This window comes from Saimiri boliviensis, chromosome 7 (assembly GCF_048565385.1).
Source record: "Saimiri boliviensis isolate mSaiBol1 chromosome 7, mSaiBol1.pri, whole genome shotgun sequence".
Taxonomy (NCBI): Eukaryota; Metazoa; Chordata; class Mammalia; order Primates; family Cebidae; genus Saimiri; species Saimiri boliviensis.
Window position 1 is genome coordinate 8,370,784 of NC_133455.1, and position 12,695 is coordinate 8,383,478.

Here is a 12,695-nt window from a genome sequence, read left to right on the forward strand (position 1 = left end):
AGCTCCTGTTGGAGCAGTCGCTGTGTGCCGGGGGCAGGGGCAGCCAGGGAGCCAGTGTCGGAGGTGGCCCCAGGGGGCAGGGGAGATGCGCAAATACCTGCCATGGCAGTGTTGGGGTGCGAAGTGCTAGGTGGGAGAGGGTCAGGTGGGAAGGGTCTGGGATTTTGCCTGGAACTGTGTGGGTTGGTGACCTCCTATCCAGGCATCCTCTCTGAGCCTCTGTTTCCCCATCTGTAAAATGGGGCAGCCCTTGCACCCCAGAAACGGGTTACTGGGAGACTTGGCAATCCTGGTTGTGGCTCAGAGAGTAGAGAGACTGCTCTCTCGTCCACCTCTGTGCCCCCCACCCCCTGTGTCCTTGGAAAGGCCAGGCATGCCAGGGGGTGCAACTGCTTCCCACTCAGCCCTGGAGAGAGTGTCCGCTACCCTCCGTCCTGTGCAGGGCACTGCTGGATGGCAGCAGCTCAGTGGCCGGCGCTGGCCTTCTCTGGTCCTGGTCGGGAGGTGGGAGGCAGTGGGCCAGCTGCAGCCACGTCGAGAGGGCAGCATTCTGGGCTGGGACCGGAGAGCCTGGGGGTACAAGAATGCTTTGCTCTAGAGACAGCCTGAGCGAGGGAGCCAGGAATTGCGGGAATTAGACTATTTCTGGGAATTAGACTATTCCTGAGTGTCCACTCTGAGCCAGACGCTGTTCCAGGCACTGTGGGTGCGCAGCAGAGAACAGAGCAGGCGCCTCGCTGCTCATGTCCCATTGGGGGAGACGGCCAGTAACATAAACAGTGGGATGCACACCCTTACCCGTGACCAGTGTGCTGTGAAGACAGCCCAGTGGGGAAAAGAGTGGTCAAGGGAGGTGGTCCGGCCTCCTGTGGGGGATCAGGGAAGGCCTCTCTGGGGAGGGGAGGCTGAGTCCAGACGTGAGCAAGAGGCAGGCAAGAGCATGTGAACGTGGGGGGAACAGCATTCCAGGCAGGGAACAGTAGGTGCAAAGCTCACAGGCAGTAGTGGCGTTCAGTGTGCAGGGGACAGTGAGGGGCCAGTAGAGGTCCAGGGCCCGTGAGGGCTGGGACCCTGTTGACCCTGGTGAGGCGTTTGGATTTGGTGCCCAGGGTGGCAGGAAGTCAGCAGCCGAGGAGGTGAGGGGGAATTTTTGGCACGGGGCTGAATCTGGCCCACATCCACATTCCCAGCCATGCTGCGTTCTGGCAGGTGTCTCCTCTGCATTGAAAGAGGGAAGAGGTGACATTTTGTTCCCTGCAGAACATCCTTGCCATAGTTCTGGGAGTTGACACCCCAGGTGAGTGTGGCCAGACGGGAGACGCAGATTGCTGCCGGTTAGAGTGCAGCCAGCTCCCCGATGTTGAGCCGATGTGTTGAGAAAGGCCAGCCCGTCTTGGGACAGGGCCCCGCAGGCCCACGCCCCCCGGAAGGCTGACAGGCAGGACCGCAGACGACGGTGGAGCCGGAACAGATCCAACACCGCGAGCAGGGGGTGTGGGGGCAGGAGGTGGAGGAAACCCCAGAGAGGCAGGAGGAGGTGGGGCTCCCTGCAGCTTCAGTGGGTGAAGAAGGGGTCCTCCTGCTCTCCAGGTGCTAGCTGTGTGGCCGTGGCACTTCTAGTGGCTTGGCCCTTTCCGTTTGGTATCATTCCTTTATCTAGATGGACAGTTGCTGCTGATCCCCACAGATGATACACACAAACTCCTATTCGCCCCTCAAAACCCAGCCTATGTATCCCTCCTGTTACCTTTCCGGGGGAGTGACTTGTGCCCCGCTTTCACACGTACCTTTCTCTGCCTGAGTGTAGTAATCTGCTGTTACTGCTCTTAACCAACTGCCAATTGTTTGGATTTATTGCAGGCCGGAGCCAGGTATCATTTTTCCCATGTCTCTGCCTGGTCCCGGTGTTTGGGAGCTGCCCTGCCCCCATGCCACCCCATACCCAGTCCTTCGCTGGGTCTGGCTCAGGGGTTCTCCCATCTTGAGGACCCCAGGGCAGACTCTCTTGCTTCGAGGGTGTGGCTGGGGCGGTGACTGTCAGGCTGATGTCTGCCCCTGTGTACCGGGAATACTAGCCCCAAGCCTCGGGGTCGCCCTGCGTGGGACCCTGGCCTTGGCTTCCTCTGTCCTGGAGGTCAGACGAAGGGCTTCTTCTCTGTGTTGTGTTTCTGCGCCTCGGTTTCACCATCTGTGAAATGGGGATACTCCTGTGTGTGCCTCCCGTGGTGCTTCCATGGGATCGAAATGTGAGGAACACACATGTGCCCGATGCTTGGCTCATGGCAGGCGCTCGGGGAAGTGATCAGCGCTGTAATCTTTCTCCCCTGCTGTTCCGGCTGCACCTTGAGCTGCAGGTGTCGTGGTTTCGGCTCAGCGTGAAGGTGGCCGGGAGCATGGCTCTGCTCTCGGTGGGCCGGGCGCTGGGCTCTAGGCAGAGGCAGTCCTAGGTGCCAGCTTGAGCCCACCTACATACCAGCTGTCTTTCTCCAGGGGTCGGGAGGGGGAGTGAGCTGGTCCGCCATGCCCTCCTCTCTCTGCTGTAGCCCGGGGATGCTGGGTCCCTCCGCCCTGCAAGGAGATCTTGGCAAAGACTGCATTGGCTTTTTGTTGGCATCCGTATTGCCCAGGGCTGGGGGTCACCTCCTTTTGGCCAGTCTGGGCTTGGAGTCACTGGGGACGGTTTCAGTATGGTGATGGTGACTTCTGTGGCCTGTCCGTCCGGTCCTTGCCAAATACTGAGTGGCTGGCCTGGCGAAACTGAACCACAGCAGGGGCTTGCCACATGCTGGCCTGGGGACACCCATTTGCCAGTGCACACACACTTTAGCCTGGTGCAGAGGGCACCCGAACCCACCTGAGTTCTGCCCCTGCCCTCCGACAAAGCCCTGTGAAGCCACCTTCAGAAGAGCCCCTCTGCCCCCCGCCTCCCTGCACCCGGGCTGGCCTCCTCTGAATGGGCCCTGGTGGTCCCAGGCTGGGGGCTGGGGGCCACGCCAGGCACAATGTCTGCCTTCACACCGAGGCCCGGGCGGGGGCCGGAGGTCCAGCCTATTGCCGGCGCGGCCACCGAGCCCGTCACCACATGTTCCTGTTTTCCTAATAAGTCCCCGGTTGTGAGTGGGGAGGAGGCGGGGAGGCCCCGGGGCAGCCCAGAAATAATCACATGATTGTGAAACACAAGAATCCTAGAAAGGGTATCTCTGAGCGCCTCTGTCACCCTCCCTCCTCCACCTCCTCCTCCTTCCCTAGCTGGCTGCACTAGCTCTGAGACAGCCCAACCAGCTTCCAGGGCGAGGGAAGGCATCTCAGGGCTGGCAGTGTCGGCTGGGCTCTGGGGGAGCGGGGCCCGCCGGGGAGCAGGCTTCAGGGGACCCGGCGCGTTTGCTAAAATCGAAACTTGGCGGACCTGCCAGGGCTGCTGCGGGGGTATTGAGGCCCCTCTGTGTTTTTTTGAGCCTGGGAGGTTCTGGAGGGGGCCCCGGGCCTCCCTCCTCCGTGCCGAGGAGCAGCATGCTGGGCTGGGCTGGGCAGGTGCCCGCTGCTCCGGGGAGCCTCTATTTATAATCTGTATTTTTTTGTTTTTTAAAAAAATTCCTCCTCTTTGCCTTGCCGTCACCCTGCAGAAGAAGGCTGAAGCTGCACACCGGATTCTGGAAGGCCTGGGGCCCCAGGTGGAGCTGGTGAGCTGGGGTACAGGGTTGGGGGATCCAGGGAGGGCGGGGGTGGCGGGAGAGGTGGGCAGGGAGGCGGGAGGGGCGGGGGAGGAGGAAGTCATCTATTGCCAAGCGCTGCCCAGGCGGCGTCCGCGGAGGAGGCAGGGAACCCACCTTCCTGATGCGGATAGTGGGTGGGGCGGGCCTGGCTGGGCCGGGCGGGGGCAGCGGTCTGGCAGGGAGTGCCGGGGGCGCCACTTGCGCACTCCTGTGCACGCCCGGAGCCCTGTCGTGGGTGCTGTGAGCAATCACACACCTGGAGGCCGACGCGTTTGTTCCAGCTGAGCACAGAGTCGGTTCTCTGGGTCACGTGACCTCAGTCCACTCCCGGGTACACCGTGGTGTGGGTGACCCTGAGTGCGTCTGTTACCTCTGTGTGCCTCAGCTTCCTCATCTGTAAAATGGGCATCCTAATAGTGCCTGCTCCACTGGGTTCCAGTGAGGGGGAGCTGTATGAATGTTTATCCAGCATCAGGTGCGGCGCCTGTCTGTGGACAGCGAAGGGCTGGTCGTTAGCTATGATGATGGTGGTGGTGATGGTGATGATGACTGTCACTAGTGTCCTTTTGCTGTGGGAAGATGCCATGTCAGCAGCAGAGTGGGAAAGCAGGGCCCAGGCCTCCTGAAGTCCCTGGGCTGAGGATGGGTAGATGCAGAAGCCCTAAGCCCCAGAGAACTGGCCAGAGCCCCTGCCTGCCACACAGCCGTCTGAGCCCACTGAGCTGGCCAGCATGGCATACAGCTACCCACATGTGCCAGATGAGGGAGAGTCTCTGTGCGTGGTGGGCTAGGGTGTGCGTGTGAGTCCACCCAGGGTGCAGATAAAGTCTCACACCTTCGGCCATGTGCAGTGGCTCACATCTGTAATCCCAGTACTGTGGGAGGCCGAGGCCGGAGGATCGCATGAGGCCAGGAATTTGAGATCAGCCTGGGCAAAATAGCAAGACCTCATCTCTGCAAAAAAAATAAAAAATTTACCAGGCATGGTGGTGCACACCTGTCATCCCAGCTACTTGGGAGGCTGAGGCAGGAGGATCGATTGAGCCCAGGAGTTGGAGGCTTCAGTGAGCTATGATCACATCACCGCACCCCAGCCTGAGGAGTCGAGTGAGACCCTGCCTCATAAAGAAACGAAGCAGAGGTCTCACACCTTCAGAGCCTCCACTTCGTGTTTGCCGAGTGGCCCTATGAAAGGGGCTGACCTTGTAGGAGCATTGTGCTCTCATCTGTGACAGGCAGAGACTCCAGGGCCTCCTTCCAGGGTCTTCCCAGGGTTAAGGGCAGTGATGCCCATTCAAGGCTCGCCTGATGCAGCTCCTGCCCTTGCGAAGCGCTCAGTAGAACAATCTGGAGATGAGCTGCTTCCCGTGGAGTTTCTGCAGGCTGCTGAGGTTGACGCAAGGAGAGCCACCCTGAAGCCTTGGGGTCTCGTTGAGGCCACTCAGGAACTGCAAGCCACAGGCTCCCGGGCCTGCTCAGAAGGCAGAAGCAGGCAGGAGGTGGCAGGGGCTCTTCCAGCTCAGAAGCAGGGCCCAGCCACCCACCCGGCCGCCACTTGCTGGGCTCGGAGGCCTCACCTGGCTCTCCCACCCCTTCAGGGCTCCGCCCCCTCCAGGTACATCCTCTGACCTGGGGGGCCTGGGGGGCCTGGGTGACAGGCTCTAGCCTGGGGTTGTGCTTCTCAGTGGAAGTGAATTTTGGTGAAAGTTTTCAGCAGCAGCCGCTGCTTCCTTGTTTTTTTTTGTTTGTTTGTTTTTTATTGTTGTTTTGTAAACAGCTTTATTGACGTACAATTCACACGCTTAAAGTGTACAGTTCAGTGGGTTTTAGTGTATTCACAGATGTGTGCCACTGTCGCCACGGTCCATTTTAGAACATTTCATCATCTCGAGAAGAGCCCCTTCTGTCTCTATGGATGTGCCTATTCTGGACGTTTCCTATAAATGGAATCTTGCAATGTACGGTCCTTTGTGTCTGGCTTATCTCACTCCGCATCATGTTTTCGAGGTTCATCCGTGCGGAGCGTGGGTCGCGCCTTCATTCCTTTCTGTGGCTGAATCCGATCTCCCTGCAGGGGCAGGCCACGTGCTGTTTACCCACGCCCCAGCGGGTGGGCGTGAGCTTGTCTGCGTATTTGGGGTGCGGAGAGTAAAGCTGCTGTGAACGTTCGTGTGCTGTTTCCATGTGCGCGTGCGTCCGCCTTTCTCCCGGGCGCGCCCAGGCGTGGAGTTGCTGGATCCTCTCTTAACCCTCTGTTTAGCCCCTTAAGCAACTGCCCAACTGTTTTCCAGTGTGGCCGTACCATGGCACATCCCCACCAGGAAGCTGCTTCTTGCCTCAGTTTCCCCTTTTTTGCCACACGGTGATGGCAGGGTTGGATGCGGTTCCCAACCATTTCTAGACTTCCAGGTCCCCCCCGCAACTCACCTTTGCTGGGGGAAGGGCCTGGAGGCCCTCGTGTCTTAGGCCCGAGGGACAGGGACAAGGAAGCCCCTGTCCATGGGCAGCCGGGGGCAGATGGGAGCGGGCGGCTGCTGGTGTCAGAAGCTTTGGAACCCGGGGCCTCACTGTGAATCTTCTCAGGTTCTTTGGAGACAAGGGACAGGCTGCCCCCTGCTTGGGGATCTCAGAGCAGAGGCTTCCAAGGGCGGATGGTGCCGGAGGCTAAAGGTCTGGTGTCTGGACTCTCGAAGGCCCCTGGCTTGGTGCCAGCCAGTGGGGACAGGGAGGGCGCCTCACAGAGCTGTTGCCGTCCCGTTTTCTGGATGAGGCTCGGCGAGGGGAGTGCCTCGTGTGGGCCACACAGCGGGCAATGAGGTGGGGAGGTGTGCTGAGCCCCTGGGGAGCGTCCGGCCAGTTCCGCACACATCTGCCAGGCCTGAGTGGCCACAGGCGTCCTCCGAGCAGGGGTGGCTCTGTGGTGCACCCTCTGCAGGGCCTGTCTACCACCTGAGTGCCAGAAGCCTGGGCCAGGGACGGCCTGCGGACCCAGGACCACGGGTCCCGGAGTTCAGTGCCCAGGTCTCTCTGCAGTGCAGTTCCAGCGCCCCTCCCTTCCGCAGGGACGGCCACCTGCGGCCTCCCTGGAAGAATCAGCGTTAGAAAGGATGAAAATAGCACAGAGGCGCTAACCAGGGGTCTGGGGCGCTGGCATGGTGGGCACGGCCCCTGTAGCCCGGCTGTGGGGACCGGGCCAGGCAGGGAGCGGTGTGGTGGCGAAGGGCGTGCTCACCAGCCCGACCTCTCTGCCGCTTTGAGTCATTGCTTCCTTCCTGTTCCAAGGCGTTATTTTAAGAAGCTGGTGTCACCAGCGGGTTGAGGGCTGGGGCTGACGCTTCATTTATTGCCAGCTCAGGCCGCCTGGGACTGTGGCTCTTCCTGGTGGCCCCGAGGGCTGGCTTGGAGCCTGAGGGGGCCGCCTCCTCCCTGGCCCCTGCTGCCTTTCTTAGTCACCACCATGCCTCATCTCTGCCCGCGCCCTGTGTCTGCCACCTGCTCCTTTTGCCCTCTTTCTGCCCCCTGAGTGGCTGTGCCTCCATGTTTAGAGGAGACAGAGGCTGGGCAAGAGAGAGGCGGGTGCTGAGAGCCGAGAGCCGCGCCCCGGGGTGCCATCTCCGCTGCCCCGGGCTCCACACTCCTCTGGGCCTCAGGAGGGAGGGAGTGCTCCTCACCTGGGTGTGACGATGAGGCCTGGGAGGGAGGGGCGGGCGCCGGCCGTGCCCCCAGCCTGTGTGGCTATTTAGGTGCCTCTCGGCCCCACGTGGGGACTCCAGCTGTCCTGGGCTGGGAAGCCGCCGGGGCTTTGTGCAGCCCGTTCTGCAGAGGGTGATGGGGACGTTGGGGAGTCCCCTCGGGCCCTGTGTCCCCTCAGCAATGCACCTGCCAGGACGTGTCACTGGCCCTCCCTCCCCCCACCCCCAGCTGGGCTTTCTAAGATGGCTGGCCTCAGCCTGTTGCCATGGCAATGCCCAGCATGGCGGGCAGCTCTGGGCCCGGAGTCTTCCCTGGGCTCCTGGGGTTCAGTCCTCGGGGAGTGGCTGGTACCCCATTTAGAAGCAGCAGCAGCCCACAGTACCCTCAGTCCTTCGGGGCCTTCGCCTTGTGGGCCCCTCACCCACGGCTGCCTTGAGAAGCAGGGGCTGGAGGCCACCAAGTGGAAGTGGAAGTGGCCTCCCTCTCCTGTGGCTTCGGTGGGTCAGAGGCTCAGCAGGCTCCCGCTGCCCCCAGAGGCTAGTCCCGAGTTCCTGCACCCGTCCTGTGCCGAAGAAGCCCTGTCCCGTCTGCCCAGCACTCCCTCCCGGCGGCTGTGTGCTAGGTGCTTCGGGCTGCCAGCTCCTCTCTGGCCCCTTTAGGCTTTTTGCTGTCTTTAAAGCCAAAAGAAGGCAAACTCCAAATTTCACCAAGTCTGAAATTTTCTGCGCTATCCAAAATTCCCACGAAGTAGGTCCTCTTTGCCCTACACCCATTTTTCAGATGAGGAAACTGAGTCTGTAGTGTTGAGGGCACCTGTCCAAGCTCATGGCTAGTGAAGGAGGAGCCGGCATTTAAATCAGGGCCTATTTGTTTCCAGAACCCAAACCTTTAAGCCGGGCGTCCCCAAACTACGGCCCGCGGGCCGCCTGCGGCCATTTTATCCGGCCCCCCGCCGCACTTCAGGAAGGGGCACCTCTTTCATTGGTGGTCAGTGAGAGGAGCGCAGTATGTGGCGGCCCTCCAGCGGTCTGAGGGACAGTGAACTGGTCCCCTGTGTAAAAAGTTTGGGGACGCCTGTTCTAAGCGATGCCTGCTTGCACCTGGCCTGTATTTGATTGGCATTTGATAGAGAAGATAACGTAGTTGCCCCTGATTATCTCGTGGGCATCTCACGGCCCCTTGCCATTCCTGAGACGAGGACCCGCAGCCCTCTGCAGGGAGGCTGTGCCGCACCTTCGCTGGGAAGTTCTGCACCGAGTCTGACCGTGGGCCCTCTTCTTCCTCCGTCCACTTCTCTTGTTCAAATCTCCAGGGTCGGGGTGGGGAAACTGCCCCCCATTCAGGGCTGAGCACCTGGGGAGGGGAGCCTGACCCGGCATGGGGAGGAATGGCCCATGCCAGCTGCAGGATGACATCTCTGTCCCCAGGAGAGTAGCTGAGCAGGAGCCTGGAATTGCCCTGGCCCAGTGGTGAATTCCCTAGGAGGGGATCTGGGGCCACAGGGAGGAAGGCAACATTGTCGCCGGCTGAGACTGTCTGTGAGGCTCTGCAGAGCTGCAGAGGCCCTCCCCTGGGGACGGGCAGGCGGGGGTCTGGACCTCATTGCTTGGGTGGCCCCCTCTGCCAGGGTCATCAGGAGGTGCGTGCAGCCCTCTCCCCAGGGAAGAGACTTGTGTGTCCCTTCCGTCACCGCAGCCCCGCCCTGAGCCTGCAGGACTTCTCGCCCCTATCTTTCCTGCTCCAGCTGATCACTCACGCTCTGTACCTGGTGTTCCCACCGTAGTACCCATGGCCACCCTGGGAGGCTCCTGCTGTGTGCGTGGGTGTGTGAGAGGGAGAGGGACGGGAAGAGGAAGGGAGACAGACACACAGACACACACACACACACACACACACACACACAGATACACAGACACATAGACACAGACACACAGACACGACACACACACAGATACACAGACACACAGACACAGACAGACACACACACACACACAGATACACAGACACATAGACACAGACACACAGACACGACACACACACAGATACACAGACACACAGACACAGACAGACACACAGACACACACACACAGACACAGATACACAGACACATAGACACACAGACACGACACACACGCAGATACACACACAGACACACAGACACAGACAGGCACACACACAGACACACAGACAGACACAGACACACAGGCACACACACAGACACACAGACAGACACACAGACAGACACAGACACACAGGCACGCACACAGACACATGCACAGACTCGGGCAGAGAGGGGCAGACTCCTTCCTCCAGTGCTGGAGCTCAGAGGCTGGCTCTCATTCAGGCTCGTCTCTTACCAGCTGTGGGCAAATGTCGTCACCTCCTAAGGACTCAATTCTCCCACGTGTGCAGCGGGGACGGTCGTGTCAGTTACGCGCGTGGTTGCATAGCTACTGCCGGGGAACAAAGCAGCCCCACATTCAGGGGCCCGAAGCGCGGCCGCTGACTGCTGCTCACTGCTCTGGAGGCGGCTGCGCGCTCCTGCGGGCGTGGGCTCAGCCCACGCAGCCCGTGGCCGGCGGCAAGTCGGTCGGTGGGCCGGTGGGCTCGCTCAGCCCGGGCTGCGTGGCGGCGCCCTGCTCCTTGTCTCTCTGCCCACTTCCTGCAGGCCAGGCTGGGCGCGTTCGTCCTCTTGACAGAGAAGCAGCAGGAACGCAAACTCTCATCTTCAAGCCTCTGCTTTTGCTAAGCGTGCAGCAGTTCCACTGGCCACAGCAAGGTCATGGTGGCTACAGGGCGGTGCGGAAGGTGGGTGCCATTGGCACAGTCATGCACGCTGACGACGGCAATGTGACTGGCACCGCGGGGCATTTCAGCCTGCAGGCGCTCACCTCAGAGCTTCGCATGCACTGCCCGTTTCATCTTCACAAGAACCCTATGAGTTTAACCCCATTTTTAGATGAGGAGAAACTGAGGCACAGATGGATTAAGTAACTTCCCAGGGAGACCCAGCTAGAAAGCGTCAGAACCGGGATTTGGACCAGGCTGTGCCCTTGGTTGCTAACCATGGTTCTTCCATCTGGGAGGGGACGCGTGGCAGCTGGCTGGGTCCTGCCCCGTCGCAGCCGGTGCTGTGCTTTCTGCGTCTCCTCGTGGCTCTTTGAAGCTCTGTCCTTGCTACCTGTGGCCCCGGGCATCTCTCTCTCGCAGCTGGGTGGGATTTGTGGTGTGTCATTGAGCCCTGATCCCCCTAGCCACCTTGTGGTGGTGGCGGCTCGCTGGCTTCTCCTCGGCCGCTGTGAGCTATGCCATAGGAGCGTCCCAGCGTCCATCTCCTGGACGAGCACAGCGCCCAGGTGCTCCCAGGCGTCTGCACGGCGGTCGGAGGCGGAGGCTTCGGGAGGTGGCTTCTGTCTCTCTGGGGGATGTGTGCGCCTACACTGGCTCCCCCCAGCTGTGTGCTAGCCTTCCGTCACCCCAGACCTCACCAATGCTTGGCATTGTTCACCGTTTTCATCTTCTGCTGGTTAGTGGGGACAGAGTGGTGTCTTTCGGTGTCGGGATGCGTGTTTCCACGGTGAGCCGGGAAGCCAAGTGGCTCGCCACGTTAGGGGCGACCTCTGGGCTGTGCGGGCTCGTCCTGGTGTGCTCTGGGCAGTGGTTCCTTCCAGGCCAGCGCTGCCAGTGCCCTGTAGGGCAGCCACGACCCCCTGGGTGGGGGTGGTCACGGCACCCACAGCTGTCCCCAAGGACCCAGTTTCATCCTGTACCTGGCCGGGGCCGCTGCAGGGTCCCTGTGTTCCGTTTCATGCCTGGTTGCGGCTGAGCGCTCGCCCAGAGGATGGCTCCTTGGAGCCAGGGCCGCGGCTCCTGCCAGTGGGTCTGCGTGGGCAGCAGCTGGCGGGCTCTGACGCGATTCTCTCTCTCCCTCTGCAGCCGTTGTACAACCAGCCCTCCGACACCCGGCAGTATCATGAGAACATCAAAATGTGAGTGCTCTCGGGCAGCCGTGCAGACACGGGGGCACGGTGGGTGGGTGGGCTCTCAGCGGCCCGTGTGGGACGTGGGCTCTCTGTTCCCATTAGGCGCTCCTGGCCAGGGCCAGGTGCTCGAGGAGCGGACAGGAGACAGTCCTAGGTGGGGCCTCGGCTGGGGTCGGAGCAGGCCTGGGGTGGGGGCGGGGAGTAGAGCGAGCTCCCCCTCCAAGGCTTCGGGAAGCAGGGCCGGCTTTGGGAGGGTGGGTGAGGGAGCTCCTGGTGCATGGGTGGGCCTGGAGAGATGGCAGTCAGAGGCCCCAGGCTGCGTGTCTGCGTCCTGTGCAAGCAGGACGGGGCTGTTGCAGGCGGAGGGCAGCCAGCTCTGGCAGATGGGGAGTGGCCCGGGGCAAGCGGAAGCCTCATGTTTTGGGCTCTGGCATAAGCATGTTTTGGGAGTCAGCTGGCATCTGCACAGAGAGATCCCTCTGGCACAGCCCAGCGTGGGGTGGACCAGAGCACTCGTCCAGGCCCTGAGGCTTCGGAGGTGGCCAGTGTGATATAGCCTAATGATGGGGGCCTTTTCCCAGACGGATGCCAGGAGGGAAGAAAATGTCAATTAAGTGCCACGTGCAGATGGATGGGGCAGTGCTGGAGGCCGGTAGCATTGTATCTGCAAGCGGGTGCAAGGCGTTGGAGGCGTGGCTGCCGGAAGGGGGCCAGCTTTTTCTTGGGATGCATTAATGGGAGCATAGACTGCTGGGCTGAGGAGGGGATGTTATCTCATGTTATTGCCCAAGAACCCAAAAGGTAAAAGGGGCTGCAGATCTTGCCCTTTGAGGAACATGTGGCCGTGGGTGTGGCGGGCTGGTAGGTTGGAGGTGAGACTCTTCGGGATCATAGCTGTTGAAGTTCCAGGTTTGTCATGGTGAGAGTGTGGCTGCAGAGGGAGGCGTGTAGCTGCTTCGGTGGGTAGTTCAGCCTGGTCTGCTTGTCCGAGCTTTTCTGTAATGGAACTACACACTACATAGCAGTGGTGAGCTCCCTGGTTTTGAAGGCATGCAAAGCTCCCATGTGTTCACACATCTGCAGGTGCTGCCCTAGAGGCCAGGGAGATCACTGCCGTTGCAGCTTCGAGAGTCGCTGACTAGTCCAGGCTCAGCTGCTCAGCTCAGCCACCCTGTCGCAGCTCCTAGTGATTGTGGCAGAAGCCTGGAAATCTCCTTGCTGGTCGAGGCTCTTGGCCCTCTCGGGTTCGGGAGCATCTGACAAAGACACTTCACCAGTGTGGCTGGCACGGGCCCATCGTCAGCTG

General features: G+C 60.8%; 1 protein-coding gene across 32 annotated transcripts in view; it reads left to right on the top strand.

The window, feature by feature from the left end:
• The window catches only part of NCOR2 (nuclear receptor corepressor 2), a 243,319-nt gene that overhangs the window by 108,904 nt on the left and 121,720 nt on the right, over positions 1-12,695 (top strand). For 31 of the 32 annotated variants that reach the window (XM_074402040.1, XM_074402038.1, XM_074402057.1 and 28 more), the window contains 2 exons: positions 3,624-3,680; positions 11,343-11,395. In XM_074402040.1, coding sequence (XP_074258141.1) covers positions 3,624-3,680; positions 11,343-11,395 — 110 coding nt within the window. The remainder of the gene's footprint in view (positions 1-3,623; positions 3,681-11,342; positions 11,396-12,695) is intronic. The other variant, XM_074402050.1, reaches the window with a different exon arrangement.